Raw genomic sequence first — 22,021 nt, forward strand, 5'->3', positions numbered from 1 at the left:
AATGTGGATTTTAAGATTTGTAGCAAAATCAATGTGAACCAGATTATTGGACTTTTATGACAATTATTCCCAATAACTAAAGCGGATGTGTCTTGGAATGTAATACATCTTAATACTAGAAACCATGTGAAGCAGGCCACTCCGCTTACGATCTGTAGTAGTTGAAGTAGACTTCAGGAAACCTTTTACTCAATTAGCTAGTGGTATATTATGCGTTGACAAAAATGGGCTATAGGATAACATTATAAAGGAGATTATCTTATTATACATGCAACCACAAGCTATGGTTTAGTCAGGCCGAACAATATCAGAACCACATACAACAAAGAAGGGAATATGATAGTGGTGATCTGCTTCCACTTTAAAATTTGGTTTGGTCCTCAAATTCATGTCCAATACAATACATGTTGAGGGCAAGAAGGAGCTTTTCTTACATCTGGCACCACACATTGTAATTATATAGAGATGAGCTACAGTGTAAATACATTTATAAACTGAACTAGCAAAATGTTAATTACATTAACAAAAAAGAGAAAAAACAGAATTAGTTTTAAAATATTTGAACGGCTGAAATACTTTGGTAAAACTTTGCAAAATATTTGAAGATGTCTTTAAAGGGTTGAAATAACTTTTAAATAATTTTTATCTCAATTATTTCAAAAATATGATTTCATCGAGATACATCTCTTCTTGGTTAGTAACTACTTTTGTAAAACCTAATTTACAACCGAACAAAATGCAAAGTAGAATTAGATGGTTACGTTAAGGCTATCAATTAAATTTTTAAAAGACCACGCAAACTTAAACATTACATTTAAATTTGAAAATCCTTTCTCTGGTTAAAACGTTACCAGTGCGGTAATTTGCTTGAAAAAGTTCAAAACATTATGTAAACATTTTTGACGAGAATAAAAAAGTGCTTATTGAAAATGTCAATGGCGTATGCATGAGCAATAATCAAACTGGAACAGATTGTTTTATAAGTCTAAAACTTTCAAAAATTGTCACTACTGGGTTAATAAACTACCTACACAAAAAAGTAAAACATTTTAGGACCACAAAACATTAATTAAACAAAATAAACTGAGAACATGTATAAAGTACTAGAGCAGCAATGCTGTATTTAGGCTAAGGAGAACTGGCTATCTGCAAGCCTAATTTATAACTAATACACATAAATGGAACTCATTTACATAGTCTGTGGCTCTGATGCTTGTATGTTTTTACTTCAACAAGTACTACATCAACAAATAATACATTTTGAACATTACATTGACATACACCTAGTTTGTCCCTCATCGTTAATGTTAAAATGACCATTACATGGATCCCTACTCTAACCTTTTATCTTTAAATAGCCTTCAATGTTATGTCTTGGTTTCAACACTAAACTTAGCAAAAGTTAATAAAAAGATCAGCAACCTTAACCTAAGCACACATTACACAGTTTTGAATCTTAACTAACAGATGGCTGAAACTATTCTAGTAGTGGGCTACATGGGCAGTGGGTCACAATGGAAAAGAAGTTCAAGAAGCAACAGATGCATTTAACATTTGGTAGAATCGAATAGATACTTCACACATCAAAGATGAATAACTAACTGGGTAGGGTCACCTGCTCTTATATCATGGGAACATGTTCAAATTGTCTTATTACCTATTTGGCCTATGCACAACATTTTTCAAAAGTCAGTTAATTATTGGTATAGTAGGTAGCTTAAAAAGTATCTCAGGGTCCTGAAGTGGAAGATCAATATATTTTAAAAAACTGTTGTAAAACTGACAGATGCTAGCTAGATGACAAATGGAAGGGAATCCACAAGATTAGTAAAATCGGTAATGTGGAAAGCATTTTTATACTTATTATGATATTTATATTAAGTTTGTCCCATTAGCCATTTCAATTCAGTTACACAAGCAAAATAAGTCCCATATAGTAACTGTTTTCATGTAGATGCAGCATTAGGGACTGACTTCACGCCATAAGGTAGTTATGCTGTTGCTAAAGCTAACTGTACCCAAGCTGTGGATTCAGGTATCCTCGTACTGAAGTAGACACTGAAAGTGATGAGCACTTATGGCCCACTTCTAGCTCATTTTACTGCACATATTTTATGGCGGGCCATGAGGATATTGCCAGTTTATGCTACAGAATTCCAACATTTTATTATTCTCTTAACACTTGGGGACATGCTATTTTTTCATCATTGTTCTACAGTGGCAAACCAGATTACCCTTGTAACTCAATTGATCACCCTTTTTTATAGGGATGACAAATTTATACAAAACAGGTATAGTGAGAGCTAGACAAATGAGTTGAAGAGAAGGTACTTCTATCAAACTGGATTTAGGACCCAAAGAAATAATCTGGACCATGTTATTGCTGTGTTAGTCTTAATTTGGCATATGGACCACACGGTTGTGCACTTAGATGTGTGTTTTGTGTATAATAGCCTTTGGTAGTCAGGACTGAGGATAATTACGGGTAAAGCTTTTACTATGGGGCATTCAGGCAGCCTATTTAAAGCATTAAGGTTGTTCTATGAAAGTATGTGTAAAACTGTCACAGGGTCATCATATTTCAACAAATAATGAGGTATTACCGAAGTTAATGTTGTCCCCTCTTCAGCCTGTATGTGGCTGTTGTGGGTCAGAATTTGCAGAAGTAAAAATGATTTGTACTAAAACTGGGCAAGGTTCACATCCAGATTCTGTAGTTTTCACCATCTAATCATTTGTGACCAGAACAGTAACTGTTTGGTAAGAACTGCAAAGGAGTTACATTTGTAGAAACCCCATTAATTTTTGCATGTTAATAACAGTATAAAAAAAAGGATGAGGATCTTCAGGAAAGGTCAGAAACAGGTCTTTAGAAAAACAATTCTACATACTTCAACAAACCTTAATATGGTTGTATGGTTCATCGATAGCGGTTCTCTTCAATTTCATTAAGATAAGAACAAATGTGCCTCTATCCTTTGCCTTTTATGATATAATAAATTACACAGCCCTTCTGCTGCCCCCCCACCCCGAACATATATGAGCAAAGCTGACTCCCACCTTGGACTAAAGACAATTGGCCTATATGGAATGGATAAGGACCTACTCAGATCTGTACCAGTGCAAGACTTATAGAAATGATTTTATGTGCCTTCATACTCTAGTCAAGCTCATATGATATTGGAATTTAACCTATGTGTTGGTGCTAAATGCGGCTTCTTTGAAATTGTGTCATTGTAGGAGGCTGGCCTGGCTTATTGTGGGAACCTTGTGGTACTTACACCTTGTGCCAGGTCCAGTTATCCCTTATTTGTAGAATAGAGGTGTTTCTAGCAGCTTAGGCTGATAGAGGTAGCTATGGCAAAGCAGCTTAGGCTGAACTAGGAGACATGCAAAGCTCCTACTATAACACTTATATCATATAGCACTGTATCACAAGAAAACACAATACTCCGAGTTACTGAAAATAAAGGTACTTTATTTTAGTGACAATATGCCAAAAGTATCTCAGGGGATACCCTCACTTAGGAGGTAAGTAATATACACAAATTATATGTACACAAACCCAAAACAAGTAAGTAACAGTAAGAAAAGTGGTGCAAAAAATGTAGAATGGCAATAGGATGCAATAGGTAGAAATAGGCCTAGGGGCAACACAAACCATATACTCCAAAAGTGGAATGCGAATCACGAATGGATCCCAGGCCTATGGTAGGTTGTATAGGGTCGCTGGGACTGTAAGAAAACAGTAAGGGTGTCCAAAATACCCCCACCCCAAGACCCTGAAAAGTAGGAGTAAAGTTACCCAACTACCCCAGAAAGACAGTATAGTCGAGATAGGGGATTCTGCAAGAACCACAACCACCAGCAAAACACTGAAGACGGATTCCTGGACCTGAGGACCTGTAAAGGAAGGGGACCAAGTCCAAGAGTCACGCAAGTGTCAGGGGGGGCAGGAGCCCACCAAACCCCGGATGAAGGTGCAAAAGGGCTGCCACCGGGTGGAAGAAGCTGAAGATTCTGCAACAACGGAAGGTGCCAGGAACTTCTTCTTTGGTCAGAAGATGTCCCACGGCATGTTGGAGGATGCAGAAGTGTTACCACGCAGAAATATCACAAACAAGCCTTGCTAGCTGCAAGCGTCGCGTTGAGGATTTTGGGTGCTGCTGGGGACCAGGAAGGACGAGGATGTCGCCCCTTGGAGGAGGAGACAGAGGGGGAGCTCAGCAACTCAAAGAGCCCCCCAGAAGCGGGCAGCACCCACGGAACAGGCACTTAGAAGATCTGAGGTCAGTGGTCGACTAAGAGTCCCAAAGGAGGGTCCCACGATGTCGGAGTCCAACTCAGTGAGTTGGGCAATGCAGGACTGAGTGCTGGGGACCCAGGCTAGGCTGTGCACAAAGGAATCTTTGGAAAAAGTGCACAGAAGCCAGAGTAGCTGCAGATCACGCAGTACACAGAACTACTGTCTGACGTGGGGAGGCAAGGACTTACCTCCACCAAATTTGGACAGAAGGGCCACTGGACTGTGGGAGGCACTTGGACCCAGCTCCTTTGTTCCAGGGACCACACTCGTCAGTATGAGAGGGGACCCAGAGGACCGGTGATGCAGAAGTTTGGTTCCTGCATTGGCAGGGGGAAGATTCCGTCGACCCACAGGAGATTTCTTCTTGGCTTTCAGTGCAGGGTGAAGGCAGACAGCCCTCAGAGCATGCACCATCAGGAAATATTCGAGAAAGCCGGCAGGATTAGGTGCAACAATGTTGCTGGTAGTCGTATTGCTACTTTGTTGCAGTTTTGCAGGCGTCCTGGAGCAGTCAGCGGTCGATCCTTGGCAGAAGTCGAAGAGGGAAGTGCAGAGGAACTCTGGTGAGCTGTTGCATTCGTTATCTGAGGAATAGCACAGAGGAGAGACCCTATATAGTCCCAAAAGGAGGATTGGCTACTGAGAAAGGTAAGCACCTATCAGAGGGGGTCTCTGACGTCACCTGCTGGCACTGGCCACTCAAAGCTGTCCACTGTGCCCCAACAACTCTGTATCCAAGATGGCAGAGTTCTGGGACACACTGGAGGAGCTTTGGGCAGTGGTCACTCCCCTTTCCTTTGTCCAGTTTCGCGCCAGAGCAGGGCTGGGGGATCACTGAACCAGTGTAGACTGGTTTATGCAGAGAGGGCACCATCTGTGCCCATCAAAGCATTTCCAGAGGCTGGGGAGGCTACTCCTCCCCAGCCCTTCACACCTATTTCCAAAGGGAGAGGGTGTAACACCCTCTCTCAGAGGAAATCCTTTGTTCTGCCTTCCTGGGATCAGGCTGCCCAGGCCCCGGGAGGGCAGAAACCTGTCTGAGGGGTTGGCAGCAGCAGTAGCTGCAGTGGAGACCCCGGAAAGCAAGTTTGGCAGTACCTGGGTTCTGTGCTAGAGACCCGGGGATGCATGGAATTGTCCCCCCAATACCAGGATGATCCTAGACATGTTACATGGCCATATTCGGAGTTACCATTGTGACGCTACATATAGGTAGTGACCTATATGTAGTGCACCCGTGTAATGGTGTCCCCGCACTCACAAAGTCTGGGGAATTTGCCCTGAACAATGTGGGGGCACCTTGGCTAGTACCAGGGTGCCCACACACTAAGTAACTTTGCACCTAACCTTCACCAAGTGAGGGTTAGACATATAGGTGACTTATAAGTTACTTATGGGCAGTGAAAAATGGCTGTGAAATAACGTGGACGTTATTTCAGTCAGACTGCAGTGGCAGTCCTGTGTAAGAATTGGCTGAGCTCCCTATGGGTGGCAAAACAAATGCTGCAGCCCATAGGGATCTCCTGGAACCCCAATACCCTGGGTACCTAGGCACCATATACAAGGGAATTATAAGGGTGTTCCAGTGTGCCAATGTGAATTGGTAAAATTAGTCACTAGGCTGCAGTGACAATTTTAAAAAGCAGAGAGAGCATAAACACTGAGGTTCTGGATAGCAGAGCCTCGGTGATACAGTTAGGCACCACACAGTGAACCCATATAGGCCACAAACTTATGAGCACTGGGGTCCTGGCTAGCAGGATCCCAGTGACACATATCAAACACACTGACAACATAGGGTTTTCACTATGAGCACTGGGCCCTGGCTAGCAGGATCCCAGTGAGATAGTAAAAACACCCTGACATATACTCACAAACAGGCCAAAAGTAGGGGTAACAAGGCTAGAAAGAGGCTATCTTCCTACAGTCATCATCTCAGAAAATCTCAGGAAGTGCCACAGATGGGATATCTCGAATGTGATTACAGATGGGCAGCACACCCATCGGCTGACAGCAGAATGATTCTCTGCAGGACTGATCATTTTGGGATCAGGGCTTCTTACTCTGCACTGAAGAGTACAGTGTCCAAGCAAACTAAAGAATTAACACATAATATTTTGCTTTGAAATTTACTCTTTGCACTTTCAGTATATATTGAATTCTTGTCTGAATCCCCCAAAATACAAGTACCTGAATGTCTATCTCTCCAAAAGCATGCAGCACAAAAAATAATTTAGCAAGGCTTCTTGTCGAGTCCTATTGGGGTGTTTACAGGTTCATGATCCACATTTCAGAAATGACTGGAGTTTGTAGGGTACATCAACATAGAACAAAGTCATTACAATAGTTACTCTTTGTTTTGCTCACAATCAGAATGCAGGTGAAAGAACTACTTACCACATATGCTAGCACACTATTTTAAAATTTGCAAAGGTGTTAATTTTAGCATCAGTTGTGATAGGGCACAAGTATTTTGTAAGACGGAGAAATTATTGGGTATTGCTTACAAAACCAGTAACTGCATCCAGTAGATAGCTAAGGTTGTTCTTTCACTGGCTGCTTATTTTAATTTACATTTAATTATGTAATGTTTTGATGATGGTTTATTAATCAATCAGTTCTATGACTATGTTGGTAAGACATCGGCAAGGCTAACAGAAAACCCCTGCATATTTATTAATAATATTAATCAAATAAAGGTAAGGTGACCAGATTTTGAAAAGTAAAAACCGGGACAGGTCAGGCATAAAAGTAAGACTAAAGCCCTTAGGCTCACTTTTATATCTGACCTGTCCTGCAAATGTGTGTGTGTGTGTACGCACACGCACACGCACACGCGAGCAGGCAGGCAGGCAGCAGCAGTAGACGGGAGAAACCAATAAATTACTTCGTCAGTTATTTAAGACTAGAGCTGAATGTGGAAGGCGAGCAAACCTTTCACTCCTGTCTGGCAGGTAGACCTGACCTTTGTCCCAAAAACCGGGACATTTATTTAAAATTAACATAGCGTTCACAGATTGACCTGACCTTTCCCCCAAAAACCGGGACATTTACTTAAAATGAACAAAAGCGTCGGGACAGTCCTCTGAAAACCGGGACTGTCCGGGGAAATCCGGGACGCCTGGTCACCCTAAATAAAGGATGTTATTAATAGGGAGCACTGAGGAGCCTCATTGCATAGGCTTTGAATTCTGAATTTCTGGAATGCACATTCATTAAATCCTTTGTCATTCTGCAAGGGACATTTATGTACTTACATTTTTTTAATCGCCCTATATTTTATGAGAAAAGTAAAATGAAGACTACTCTTTCGTTAACCCAAACGTGCAAGGGTTCCAAGTCTCACATATGGGATTTCTTTGTTACTACATCAAGATATGTAATAACACTTTATTCTCCTCAAAAGTTAATTACCATTTTTCACGATCTATGAGTAGGGATTAATTAAATTGGCCTGATATACCAACGTAATCATTTCTTTATGTCTGACACCATTGTGCAATTCCTGGTAGGTCAGGAGCCCAATTACACAGAGGGTGCACTTTTCCTGTTTGGGCCACAGAGTACTTTTAAATAGGTGCGCAGACAAGGAAAGTGGGCCCTATTAAAGTGAATGCACTGCCCACAAGAGAGCAACGAACTTGTGATCCCCTGAGGGCACATATTCATGTGAAATAAAGCTGCTCTATGTTGCATGTTATTCTTTTGAACAATTACTGGAGACAGAAATGCAGTATGCTCTTATTAGTATAAACTGATCATAGGGTTCATGGCGAAGACTGATATGATGTTTTATAATCTCTCATTTATATATTACGCAATTTTTGTAGAGACTCCTTATTCCAAACTTAAAAAATAACACTTTATTATATGAACAGTAATCATTGTAAATTAAATAACAAAAAAAGGGGGCTCCGTGCATCCAGTGTGAAAATACCAAAATGCTAAATACTTAATTACAGGAGTATTAAATATAAAACATAGTGTATCCAAACAAATGTTTTTTAGTTCTAATGCATTTAAAAGTTTGACTTTGAGAGAACAGATAATTCTATGCCTAAATTGATGTAAAGATTTAGCATTTTTTTAATCTACATAAATACTTATCCTAAATTTCAAGGTAATGGTGCAGTCAGATTTACAATAGAAAAGCAAAACTTGTATGCTGTAAAAGCAGGAGCCTGCTGAATAACCCCTCTTACCAAACATCCCTTTACAAGCTCCTGTTCCAGTGAAGGATTATGCTTAGAGCAGTTTGTCTAATTCACAGCATAATCAGTTGGTGGGAAGATCCCCATACACTAGAAAGGCAAATTTGCTTCATAACAGACTAGATGCACTCTGCTGAACTTAATCTGCTTGTCCCATCATATGCTAGAGCTTGTTGCCAAATGCAGGAAATGTTTTACTGTTATAATCCATAAAAAAAATCACTACCATAATTATGTGAAGTGTATAGAGCTAACTAGGGCGCACAACAATCAGCAAATAAAGCAACTGGGCACAGAGATAAAATCTGGAGCTGATCTTGCCCTCCTGGATCCACGTCAAAGAACCTGACCAAGAAGAATTTCAGGGCAGTGTGCTGCTGTACACATTAAAGGACTCTGTATTCCATTTAATGTATTTATCAATTTACTTGCTATTTTTATAGGATGCATTAGACTCGGATAACAAAGCTATTTACAAGTTACAAATTTACATGGCCCTCATTACACGGAGTACAGAGGTAAATGAAATGAAAAATAAAATGCACATGGTAGTAGTAATAAGTGAAACATACGAATGACATTAGTATCACTTGACCTTCAAGAAGGCAAAATGATTAGGTGTCTAGCCCCTATAAGAGTTAGTGTAAGAGCCCCATACACAGGAAATCATTCATTAGGTAGGTTAAAGATTTACGGCATTGCCTAACCAATAAATCAAGTTCTGCATTTGATGCCTTAAAACCTTTCTAATAAGAGAAATTTGAACTCATTTTCGAACGACTGGAGTCAGAAAAGCAGTGGGGGTACACAGGTTGGAGGGGTAAGCATTCCAAATTCCAGGTGTTTTAACTGATAAATTATGTGTACATATTGGGGTTTTTGAAGATGTGCCATGCAGACAACGTACTTCACACACATTGGAGGCTGCACAGTTTCCAACAGATTAAAAAGTCTGACAACGTCAATACTGTGAGTTTAAAAACTGGTTATTTTTTTGTGAATGTGAGACACTTGCATGCACACTGCTCAACACTCCAAAAATGCATAGGAAGTTACAAAAAACTTTTGAAGACAGAGACAAGACAAATACAGTTGTTTCACAATTCGACAATCTTTGAATTTACTTGTTATTAGTGCACTTCCAGAAGTTCCACCTTGTCCTTTATAAGATGTTCAGTCACTCAGAGGTTATGGAACAGATAGTGTGTTCCAGAGTTTACATATTGTAAATAATTAGTTAACAAACACAAATAAAACTAGGTGACTCCCTCTCTAGAAGTTTCTTTCTTACGGTCAGATTTAAAAAAGAGAACGTTACCCCTCTTCTATGTTAGTTAACACAAGTAATTTACACTCATTTGTGATTCCCAGTTCCTTCAGTGGTGACAATTTATGCGTTTTCTAAAAGTGGTTCTTTAAAACTTCTGGGAAGCCAATGTTTGTTTTTATGATTGACCCCAGAAAATCATGTGGCTTATAATGGTCAGTTCAATGTGTGCTTCCTTCTCCGAAATCTGTGCTCTGTGGCAGTAGAGGATGGAGAAGTATTCTTTATTGCAATGTGAATATTATTCTACTCACACCTCCTCAGTGCATAGCATTCCCACAGCTTTTTAGCACTGTAGTGAATGTATGGTGCTTTCATTAGACAGGGATGGACCACTTCTATGTGTAAGAAAAACAACAAGGTCACATATTTAACTGCAGTAGAAGTCATACTCTTTGACAATGCATACTGTACTTCCTCCTCTCTGTCTTTCATCATGTTTTGTCAAAGACAATGGGCTTGGGATGCACTTCTGATCCACGAGCACCACTAACAGGAAGTACCTTATGTTCCAGGTGACTGGTGTTATGTTCTTCCATGATAAATCAATAGGTGCATGAAAGGGTTTATCAATAGGAGTCTGAACCAGAACTCACACAGTGATGTACTTGATTCCTTGTCTACTGAGACAATAATGTTAATTACGTTTTTTAGTTCAAATAATCTTTACTGGCAGCGCTATATATTGAACAATATTATCGTGGGGGTTACCTTACATAGGTTTATTGTGCGGCTAGAAAAAGAGGTAAACAATAGGAACATTTCTAAAAGGGACACACCGGGGACTATAGGGACAGAAAAAGAGGTGAACAGTAGGAAGATTTCTAAAAGGGACACACGGGGATTACAGGGCTGGTAAAATGCTACATTTTCCAAACTCCTATGAATCTGGATGAAGCTCGCCCTTTAGTGCTCTCTAGCAAGAGCAAGTTAATCACCTACAGTGACCCCCTACAGCAACAGTGCAGTGGAAACTGTAGTTTTCTTCATTCATAAAAATATGATGACTATAAGTGTGATGTATTTGGCAAGGCCAAGTTAAAATGTTGTTAATCTCAGGTCAGCAGTCCAGAAATTTCTCTACATTTTCAGGTTGCCAATGGGCACTGATAGATATTTCCAAGGCTACGTTTCAAGTTGTAATGAAGAAAATTATTTGTGACGAGCATTTAAGAAGCGGTGTAGTATTTGCTTAAGACTATTTCTTATTGAAATCAGGGGGAGTTATCCCCTTAAGTATCATCAAAAGCTGTGTGAATTACTGTTGATGAGAACACTTTCCGTGAAGAAAACGGCAGTGCCTTGACAATTTGGTATTCATCAGTTTAATCATGGTTCGTAGCTCAGAAAACTCTTTAAGACCCGCTGTCACACTCTATCATCAGAATTAGCTTGACTTTCATTTGAAACAGACATTAAGGGGGTCATTTTGACCTTGGCGGTCCGAGACCGCCAGGGCTAAAATGACGGAAGCACTGCCAACAGGCTGGCTGGCGGTGCTTCCTGCCCTATTACGACCGAGGCGGAAGCGCTGCGGTCGCACCGCCGGGGCCGGCGGTTTCCCGCCGTTTTAGCCCCGGCGGTGTTAATCCGCCAGGGCAGCGCTGCCCTGGGGATCATGACACCCCTACCGCCAGCTTGTTTCTGGCGGTTTGCACCGCCAGGAAGAGGCTGGCGGTAAGGGGTATCCTGGGGCCCCTGGGGGCCCCTGCACTGCCCATGCCACTGGCATGGGCAGTGCAGGGGCCCCCTAACAGGGCCCTGGCCAGCTTTTCACTGTCTGCATAGCAGACAGTGAAAAGCGCGACGGGTGCAACTGCACCCGTCGCAACACCGCCGGCTCCATTAGGAGCCGGCTCCTATGTTGCGGCCTCATCCCCGCTGGGCCAGCAGGCGCAAACTTGGTTTGCGCCCACCGGCCCAGCGGGGATGTCGTAATGGGGGCCGCAGGAGTGCGGCCGCATCGGCGGCCGCACAGCGGTTACCGCTTGGCGGGCGGCGGTAGCTGCCCGCCAAGGTCGTAATGACCCCCGAAGTCTGTCTTTCCTGTGAGTCCAGATCCAATGGTGCAAAAATTATTCAAGCTGCACTGCTCTCTCCATGCTAAAATGACATCAAGTGTTCCACCAGCCTTGTATTGCTGCATTACACCTTATTCTTGACATGCGCAGAATAATACTTTTATGCACACCTCGTGTGGCGTTCCTTATAAATGTAAGGGGGAGGCACAATCCCATAGAATACATTATTTGTACTACAGTTTTAGGTATAGTTCTGTTGTCTTCAATGCTTTCTATATGCTAACACATCAAGATGGCAGTGGATTTACAAATTCCACAGTTCAAAACCTGATCGCGCTGCAAAAAAAAAAAAGATAAAAAGTAGTCGAGGAGTAGCTTGAGGAGGGTTAACCACTGGAAAAGGCATGACATATGCGTGCCTTTCACTAATGAAAGCAAGCAGATTTTGAAAGGCAAGCCCACGAACCAATAAAAGACACTGACGTAACATGGACGGGGCTCCGAGCCCTTTTCTATCTACTAAAGCGGCTCGCAAACGCATGCGATGCAGGCTCGATCCTAAAAAGGGTGCTTCAGTGGAGAGAAGCAAGCAATTCCAACGATGTAGAACGAAAATCTACAAAGAGTACATGATCACTTAAGAGACAGATAGGGTTTGACATCAGCAGAAATTACACGTCTGTTGGTATTTTGGATCACAATTTCTGCAAGAGATGGGGCTAAGGTGGGGTTAACTGCCTTGAAAAGAAAGTGAAGTATTTTAAAGGGTGCCTTATCATTATTGGATAGGCTGATGACTTCACAATGGAAAGAATGAAATGGATGTGTCTCTGAGGGAGTTAAGAGTGCACAGATGGCATCACAGATTTCTTTCAGAGGGCAAAAGGACAACTGCAGAAGGGCAATAATAAGCGTGCTGCAGTAGTTTGTCTTGCTCATGGGCAGGGTACTGAGGGTTTCCCGGAGCACAAAAATTGATACATCTTCCACCTGTAGGAGTGAGTATTGCGTTTAGGTCATAAGGGAAATGTTGATAGGTGTAATCCAGCTTTGATTGCCATGCATAAAATATAGAGACCAGTCAAAGACCAACCGAAGAGTATAGCTGACTGTCATAGAAGATGAAATAAAGGAGAGGTCATTGTGAACCAGGATAAGGTTTGGAGCGGGGAACTTGGCAGACAGGATTTTACATCTGAAAGGTATAACTTAGCCCATGGCCCATCTGATTTGTGGAACATCTTGTTTTTTCGGGAAGGATTTCAAACACGTAATACCGGCAAGTACATTTCCGTCAAAGTGGTCAACTTCAAAAATCTTGTTAGAATCTTACATGGAGGGTTCTACATATCTTATGTATGAAACACAGTTTTTTTTCTCATGAGGGCTTTGACTGGAGTTTTGGGGTAATGCTCCAATGGCAAAACCTCCTAAACCTGCCACGTTAGTACCACCAAAAGTGCCTTTTTCCAAGACAAGTACTTAAGGAGTGCTTTAAGAAGAGGCTCAAAAAGAGGTTTTGTGGAGCGTGCATAACCGTGTTTAGCTCCCATGCAGGATTTTGTTTTGACAGTGGAGGGAATGTCCTGAACAGACACTTCAGAAACTCTTTGATCACATTGTGTATTGTATTGCTACCGGCAACAGAATATTGCCACAAGTTGGATCCTGACTGGAATTCGGAAGTCTGAAGAGTTGCAAACACACCTTTAAAATGAGGCAGGTCCTCAGTATAAGAATATTACTATAGAGTCTGGGTTAGTCTGACAGTGGTTGTTAAATGAGGAGGGAAGGCAATAATTCTGCAAGCATTAGATGCTAAGCGGAATGGTTTCCTGAAATCGCTAGAGAGGTGAGTTGAGAAGTAATCAACTCTAGAAATAAGATTGTTAGATGTCTATAAAGTAGATGTTTCTACACACACGAGTCCTAAATGCCCAAAAAGGTTTATTTACTGACACTTTTTAATCTACGCTTGAGGACGTAAATCTTCATTCAGTCCAACAATAGGTGGCTATAGTATATGCCCATTCTCTCTATTTCCCTCTGCAACAGGATCCTTTTCCTTTACAAGAGTCCAATTCTAATTATCAACCCCATCCCAACATTCAAAATGGGACAAAAATCCATCCTGAGCGCCACAATAGCACAATCTCATGGGTAGTAGCTTGCGCCATGAGTGCGCGCGTTCTGATAAGGTATTGAAATGTAGAACTCAGCCCATGGTCACGCGTGAAGTCCTCCGGACCCTGGGTTGACATAGCTTTAGACATTTTAGGTCCAATCAGACTGAAATCTGTTGACCGATATGTTTTAGTATGCATTGATATGTACTCACGTTGGCCTGAGGTCAAATTTGTTAGCTCAGTTGAGTCAAGAGATATAATCGACTTTCTTGATGACTTGTTTGAGAGAGAGGGGTTTCCCTCTACTTTGCTGACTGTCAATGGGGTGCAGTTTGTCTCTGAAACAACAGAGTCTTTCTTAAAAGAAAGCGATGTTGTACATAAAAGAATAGTTCTTTATCACCCAGAATCTAACGAAGTCGTGGAACGCTTTATAAAAGTGCTGAAAGAATGCATGCAATTAGCGCTTGTTAATGGTGTTGAGTGGGAGAGTGAAGTGAGAAGAAAAGTACGAGAATATCGATTAACACCACATTCCACCACAGGGGTGACTCATGTACAGGTAACGTCTGCTACTATCTCCTAAAGACTATCAATCTTCAATACCCACCCTCATACACATGCATAGGATGAATAAAAGTATTACTCAAATTATAGATAACTTTCCTGCCTAACTAGTAAAAAAACTACTAGTGACTTAATTAACATTCCACATACATCAATTTATCAGAAAGTCAACCCAAGAACAACACACTACCAGTTCACCAGGAAGAAAGTCAATCACCCCCAGACCTCTACCTCACCACACTGTTAAGACCACTAACTACATCCACCCACTGCCAGCTTCACAAGACATACTTCAGATCTAAGCATAAGGACTTAAAGAACTCAAGCGAACACCTGCACTGCCCATAGCTGCGCTCACTGCAAATCCAACAACACGTTAATTGAAAGACCACAATCCAAAAGACTAATACACACAATGTCACTAACCAAGTGGAAATTAAAATAAGAGTAAAGCGCAAACGCATGAGGACTAGATTCCCTGACAGCACTTTCCATACAGAGCCATTCACAGCTAATTCAAACCACAATACAGCACATTGGTTACAACACCACCACCTACCACAAAAAGCTCACACGTCCACTCCTTAAACATTAAAGTTCTCTAACCCAGCAACCTACTCTTCATCTCAAAACACAACTAAATTATCCCCAATTACCACACTATAGGTCTTTGCTCCTCTTTCCATAGTAGCCCCCACCCCCTCCTCAAAGCACAATCACAACAAGAGGAAAGAGACAACTCTAAAATTCGTACTCTATAATACAAGGTCCATGGACACAAACGCTTTAACATACCTGATCTACTCTCAAACCGCCCAGACCTCATCTTCATTACAGAAACATGGCTCAGTGAAGATTCCATGCCCACATGCCATAAAGCGATCTCAACTTAATTTTTCATCATCAACAAATATTGTATTGTAGCAAAACTTGAGTGTGTCTAGATGTCTTTCAGTGGAAATCACAAATAAATAAACAAATCACACAAAACACTTCACCATGGACAACTGTAAATCCTTGCTGGTAAGATATCACCCCAAGCCACCTCTCACTTATTCCTTCCTCTTAATATATGGACCACCACCTAGTGATCTGAAATGTAAAGATGCCTTACGAGATATAGTTACCATGATTCATCTGACCCACGCCGTTGTATACATTGTCAGAGACCTAAACATATAGTTTCTTAAGAACAATCCAACTACAGTCACAACTATCACAGCCAACCTTCAGGCCTTCAACAAACTGTATACGGCCCAAAGCATTCCGCTCAACATTCTCAACATCATGGTTGTACATCTGGGACCGGTCACAGTGACAGACAACTCCACAGTAATTAGAAGAGACCATGAACATTATTACCTTAAGGATCAACACATCTACCATCAATATTACGAAGATGGAAACAACCAACAACAATAAAAATGCACATATAATGGGAAAAAATAGACCTAAAAAAGAACTCCCATCTTGAAAAAATCCAAATAAATATCAGACCTAAACACATATGCAGCTCCTACAACTGGATCTCCATTGCAGTGGACACCAACAAAGCCACATCCAGGGTTAACCACAAAAAGAAAACTACATGTATAAATGGCATCAAAATAATTAATACACAACTCAACATACTTCAACACAAGTGAAGAAACTCAAAGGTAAAGAAGACAAAATCATATTACACCAGCATAACAGAGTCTACATAAAAGCCACCAGACCCACACAAATACAATACCATTCCACTTGCATAATTCAAGCAGACTCCCCTTCTTAGAACTGTACTAGTTTGTAGCCGAAGTCCACAACCCACAGCGCTAAAACATAAACACCAAAATTGCAAGCCTTCTTTGACATAATTTCCATATAAATGATCTCAAAAATCAAAAAGAAAGAAAATTACTTTAAGGAAAACACAGAACACCACACCAATGCATGAACCAAGCATCACAGAAAGAAACAAAAGCAAACTTTTACAACTAAATACTTTCAATACTCTCCCAGAAAAAGATTTCTTCGACATTATCACTGCAAGCAAACCATCAGGTTCACATTTAGATCCAGCATGGCCTTTAGGGTCCTGCCTATCCATGTCTGCCTCCAACTGATCTAAATTAAATACCTCCATAGCATCTACTTCACACCTGTACAGCTCTGGAAGAAGGGCAGGAGACCTGATCCTGGTTCAACTTGGTGCGCTTATGACAAGGGCATACTCCTCCATAAGATATGGGATTGCACAAACATTAGATAATTCAGGGGATGGGTGGAGGGAGCCACGATGGCAGAAGGTCAGTTCAGCTACATCCCTAAATGGCTTTATTGGGTTTGATGGAAGAAGAGGGTGTTTCGAAATACAGTTGCTTGTTTGTGTAGGTGGGCTGTCGTTTGGCTAAGCTGGATATTGCTAGTTTGCGGAACTCCAAAGAGACCCCACCCATAAGGGTACAGAAGAGGGGAATGCACCACTGCCCTCATATGGAATGAGCGGGCCATATGGCCGAAGGATGACCTTAAAAATATATGATCAGATTTGGGGTCCCTGGCTGGACTTTTCCCCGGACACAGCGACTCAAGAGTTCAGCATAATAGTGTTATGACTGAAAAGCGATGACCCTACACTACCACACTAACTGATACTACGCAGTAAGTAGTTACAACACAACACTATATGCCATATTGAGACACATGCCTTTAGTCGCTTTATTGTTGTATGAATATGTTGTGATTGGCTTCGCTACTTCTTTTAGTTTTACTCATGGGAGTTTTCTTATGGTGCACAGTGGGTGTGCAATGAAAATACATCTAGCAGCACTGTGGATTGCCTGATTTATAAAATTAATGAAGAAAATTAAGTAAAAACGTACATGGGATACAGGACAGAGCGTAGGCTGGAGAACTAGCCTGTGCAGAAATGTAGTTAATGACTTCAGTTCAAATATCATAACACTCCTCTTAAATCTGTCAAAGCCCACAGACCTTTTGGTCAATGTCTTGGTTTGTTTTCCGTGTCTCTTGACTCAAAGTGTGTCTATTAGTAGAACCTTCAAAATACAAGTACTGAGTGGAAACAACAAATAACCCCTCACTTGCATATTACGCTCTAAAAGTAATCCAATAAAATGTCATTCACATTCAAATTTCTTTCAGTTACCAAACGAAAAGCAATGTAGTATAGTGTTAAAAATCTAAAACATCTGCCCCTTTCATACCTACTTGGAAGTCAATTTCCCTCATGTCTGCCACCTACTGCTTTGCATACAGCATGCTGAAACTTTGCTACATGTTACTCTAGGCACTCTGAAGGCAAAATGGGAAAAGATACTCACTTCCATCACTAATATCTGATTAAATGCCTCATAACTCATCGGATGTTCCCAAATGACCGTGGAATCCGGAGAGAGACCATCGGTAGGAGAGACTGGAGCCTCCATCCTGCAGCTCTCAAAGGCAGACAGCGGCTGAACCTTTCAGGTTTTTCCACTTTTACCTCGCTATGTCTGTTCTGAAATGTTCATGTAATATCCGTTCCCCGTGCTTTCACAGACGAATGATATGCCATACCACACCTTGTATTTAACCTACATACAGGCTTGGAGGCGGAGCAGAGATAAGGATGATTTTTGCATGAAACAAATACAAACCAACGTCTGCACTACAATGAACAAAGCCCAGTTGTGGCTACTCGATACAGCAATGGCCACTAAATGCAAGCCATGCTGCATACGATAAACGGAAGATGAATGAAATGAGGCAAACGGGTATTACAAGGTTTGCCCATGATCCATTAATATAATCACATGGATAGCGAAGATTAAACCTTCTGTTTTGTGGCAGCAAGACATCTGCTCGGTTGAGCGGTACATCAACCAAGGGAACATTGTAGAATGGTGGTTATTGGTGGTGGTTTGTGGCAGGATTGGGTAAAGGAAGTATTATTTTCTCATCACTGGACGGGCACTTTAAGGGCACAGTTGTCAGCCACGAATAACCTTCCCATTTAAAACAAGCTCTGCTGGCTCTTTGCATTTTTTCTGCTAATCAGAAAGGAACTCCCTCTCCTCAGTCAAGCAACTGGGTCTCGTGGCCTGCTCGTCCCCATTTACAAGAATTCAGTTTAATACCGGTGATACGGTCAGGCCCTTACAAATAATGGAAGAAAGTTGTATATCAGATGATTTTCAACCGATTTAATGGCTCAAATATTAAAACATTTCCTCAACAGTAACAAGACTTCTGGCCCAGGAATTTGAGGGACTCTATTATGCTCAGCTTCATCACTGGTTCCTGTATTCCAGCATGGAAGAAGCTGCCACGAGAGATAAAACCAACGTTGAAATAAGGGGGAGACTAACTGGAATGTAGGAAACAATATCCAAGTCATACACACAATTTGATGCAGGCCACACCGGTCAAGGAATGGTTGCACAAGGGAACATTTTGCAAACAGCTAGAAACACAAATTGATCAAAGGGAATAAGGGGAGACAGCCATAATAAATATTGAACATTAAAACCTAAATTATATAATCTTTTATGAATGGAATTATACCACAGTTAAAAACATATTAAATGTTCCTAAAGGCCCTGAATAACTGTTGAAGGAACTGTGGTGGGGTGCATTAAGCTTCTTTCCTTTTGGAGGGAAATGGCTAAAAATACTAAAAGAGGTACTAGTTTCTCCATTCCTGTTCATCCAAAGACATTCGTCGTAGGCATGGGACCAAACAACTGTCAGTCAACATAGATCAAGATCGAAATGTTGCATAGCTCTGCAATGCTTGGTGGTAGCAAAATTAGCTATCAGTTTTGAATGGAAGAACTAAGACACCCCCAATGTCCCAAACGGTACTACAGATTATGGTACATGCTAACCATAGAGAATCACGGATGTGGAGGTCACACACCTTCTCTTTGAGGGGCAATCGTGCCCACTGATAAAATACCTTCTTAACAGAACACCAAAAGTGGTGCTAAGTCTAGGTTGGAGAGTGATGGGTATTTTTTTTCCTGGAGTGAGGAAGAGAAGACCTTACCGGGGGGAAGAGTAGTGAATACTTGATACTTTAACATGCTTGTGTGCTTTTTATCCAAAATGAAGAGACACAAAGAGGAGGATTAGACAGAAAGGGACAAGTAACACCCTTAGGCTCCAAATGCTAATAGCATAGGTCCCATACGTGGTCCAGTCCCTGTTATCTTCTATGAGTACTTAATATCGCGCACAACTCATTCCCGTGGGAATATCTTAGTGCTGCGCTGTACTGACAAAGAAGAGAAGCACTAGTACAACCATGTTTTCAACAATTTCTTAAAATTCCTAAAATTAAGGTATGAGCAAATATAAAGAGGGGGTATTCCAATGGTAGAGGGCTAAGTAAGATGCAGCTCTGCAGTGACTTGCAGGAGCTTCTTGGGCAGCTTTAACCTATGGCTCCTCTGCCCCAAATCCCCAGGATCACTGTTGAAGTTCCAACGCTTCACTGCCCCTCCGTCCTCATTCCGGGGAATCAAAGGCAGTGCCTATCCTACAGACCTGAACCCTACACACAACCCCTTCCCCTAGCCTGCCTCTAAACACGTCGGTTCTACATATAGCCTTTTCCCCAATATACAGCCCGCTTCTGAAGCAGGTTTGCACCCCAGTCATGAAATAGGAAGCACCAGAGTCTCATATAAGACACTTTAAAATGAGCTCATATAAAGCTAACACTGTGAAGTCACGTCACCTCCAAAGGACAGGTAGGGAAAACCTCACTGACAGGCCAGGCCAGGCCAGTGATACACAAAGGGTATTAATTCATGCAAAACCCAGGCCCACCAAGTCCCTTGGGAGGCAGTAAAAAGCTGCACAACTGTAGTGTAGATGGCCTCTCATAATCGAGGACCCAGACCCCGCGTGTCTTCTTTGCCTCCAACAATGGCTGTACTGCAGTCATTGGTGGTCAGTGTGTCACCAAGAGCAAGAAAATTCAAAATCTGCGCCAGTCTCACCATGGAGATTAGTGGAGAAGGAAGCATAGCAATCCAGTCGGTTTCTAAATCAACCCAGCACCAGTCCTCCTCTTGATCTTCACATCTTAACACAGCAGCAGATTGCTCAGGCATTGGATTGAAGTAAAGGGGGTAAGTAGCACAAATACTGGGGCAATATGGGAAGGCAGCGGCACAGTCTGGGCACAATAATAGGCATGGTGGGCTTGTCTCTATCGGGGCCGATGTGGGAGGGGAAGAGGGTTGATGGTGCAGTGTGGGAGGGGAAACTGGGCTGAGGATGAGTAAGGAGAACCGCCTCAAATGCCAGGGCGGATGGCTACTTCTACAGCATAGCTGCTGTAGCAGATGTGCACACAGAAACAACAAAACAGGTTGATGGTGCAACATCATCCAGCTGAAAAAGGAAGATGTATTGGATGCGGAAAAAAACCCTTTGCTAATAATGTGGGCAGCTTTTTCACAAGTGACCATTGTTATAATGAAAAAAGATCAATGGTTCTTTAGAATCACGCTTTATTTTCATCTCCACTTCTCCTCATCAGCTCTTCACATCTCCTCTTCTCTCAGCTCTCTCTCCCAACATTCTATTGTGAACTCCTCTACCTAACAGTCAGAACATTCCATTCTAAAGGGAAGGTGGGGGGGGAACGTACCACTTATATTTAAATATGTCATAACCTCTAATCTAACAAAATCTGCCTACATGTAATTACATGTTGCTACCTTAAAATATTACAACTAAATTACAACACATCTTCCCTTCCACACACAATATATACAAAGTGATCAAAAATATATACATTCAATAATAATTTGACATACCTACATTGATGTCTTAAATATATACATTCAATAGATAATTGGACATACACTACATCGATGTTTTAAAAGAAGTTCTATGGGTACTCTCTGTACCGACGTCACGTCTCTGCTGAATCACCTCACTCTCGCCATTCTCCATGGAATTTCCTTCACTCCTCACGAGGGCTGATGGCTGTTGAACAATCCTGTCCATACTCCAACACTGACCATTTGTTAACGTAACCACATTGTTTTTCATTTTGGCAATATCAAAAGGACTGGAAAATTTAGTGCCTCGCATATTCGGACAAAAACCCCTTACAGGATTTTTAACATAAACCTTATCCCCCACTTTCCACTGTTGTTGTTTAGTACCATGTTTAGTATTGTGTCTTTTTTTGTAATTGTTTTGATGATTTTCTCTTCTAATTCTGAATTGTGGAGTTATGGCATCACTTTTTCCTCCTCCACCTAACCATGAAGGGAAGAATTTGGTACTTGGTTTCCTGCCCTTTAGAGCAGAAAATGGAGAAATTTTTGTAACTGAATTTGGAGTAGAATGGTACACCCATAACATGTCTCGAATAGCATTTTCAATGATTATTTGGTTTACACTAGCTAACTGGATGCACTCTTTAATCATGCGGTTGGTCCTTTCGACTAAACCGT

The 22,021-nt window shown here is 41.5% G+C and overlaps 1 protein-coding gene across 2 annotated transcripts in view; it reads right to left on the minus strand.

The window, feature by feature from the left end:
• SNX4 (sorting nexin 4) overlaps positions 1 to 22,021 on the minus strand; it is a 454,378-nt gene that overhangs the window by 414,340 nt on the left and 18,017 nt on the right. The window contains exon 1 of one of the 2 annotated variants that reach the window (XM_069224289.1): positions 17,885 to 18,022. The exons of the other annotated variant lie outside the window; for it this stretch is intronic. Coding sequence (XP_069080390.1) covers positions 17,885 to 17,989 — 105 coding nt within the window. The 5' untranslated portion in view covers positions 17,990 to 18,022. Of the gene's footprint in view, positions 1 to 17,884; positions 18,023 to 22,021 lie in introns of those variants that run through there. 2 annotated transcript variants of the gene reach the window in all.

Source organism: Pleurodeles waltl, chromosome 3_1 (assembly GCF_031143425.1).
Source record: "Pleurodeles waltl isolate 20211129_DDA chromosome 3_1, aPleWal1.hap1.20221129, whole genome shotgun sequence".
NCBI lineage: Eukaryota > Metazoa > Chordata > Amphibia > Caudata > Salamandridae > Pleurodeles > Pleurodeles waltl.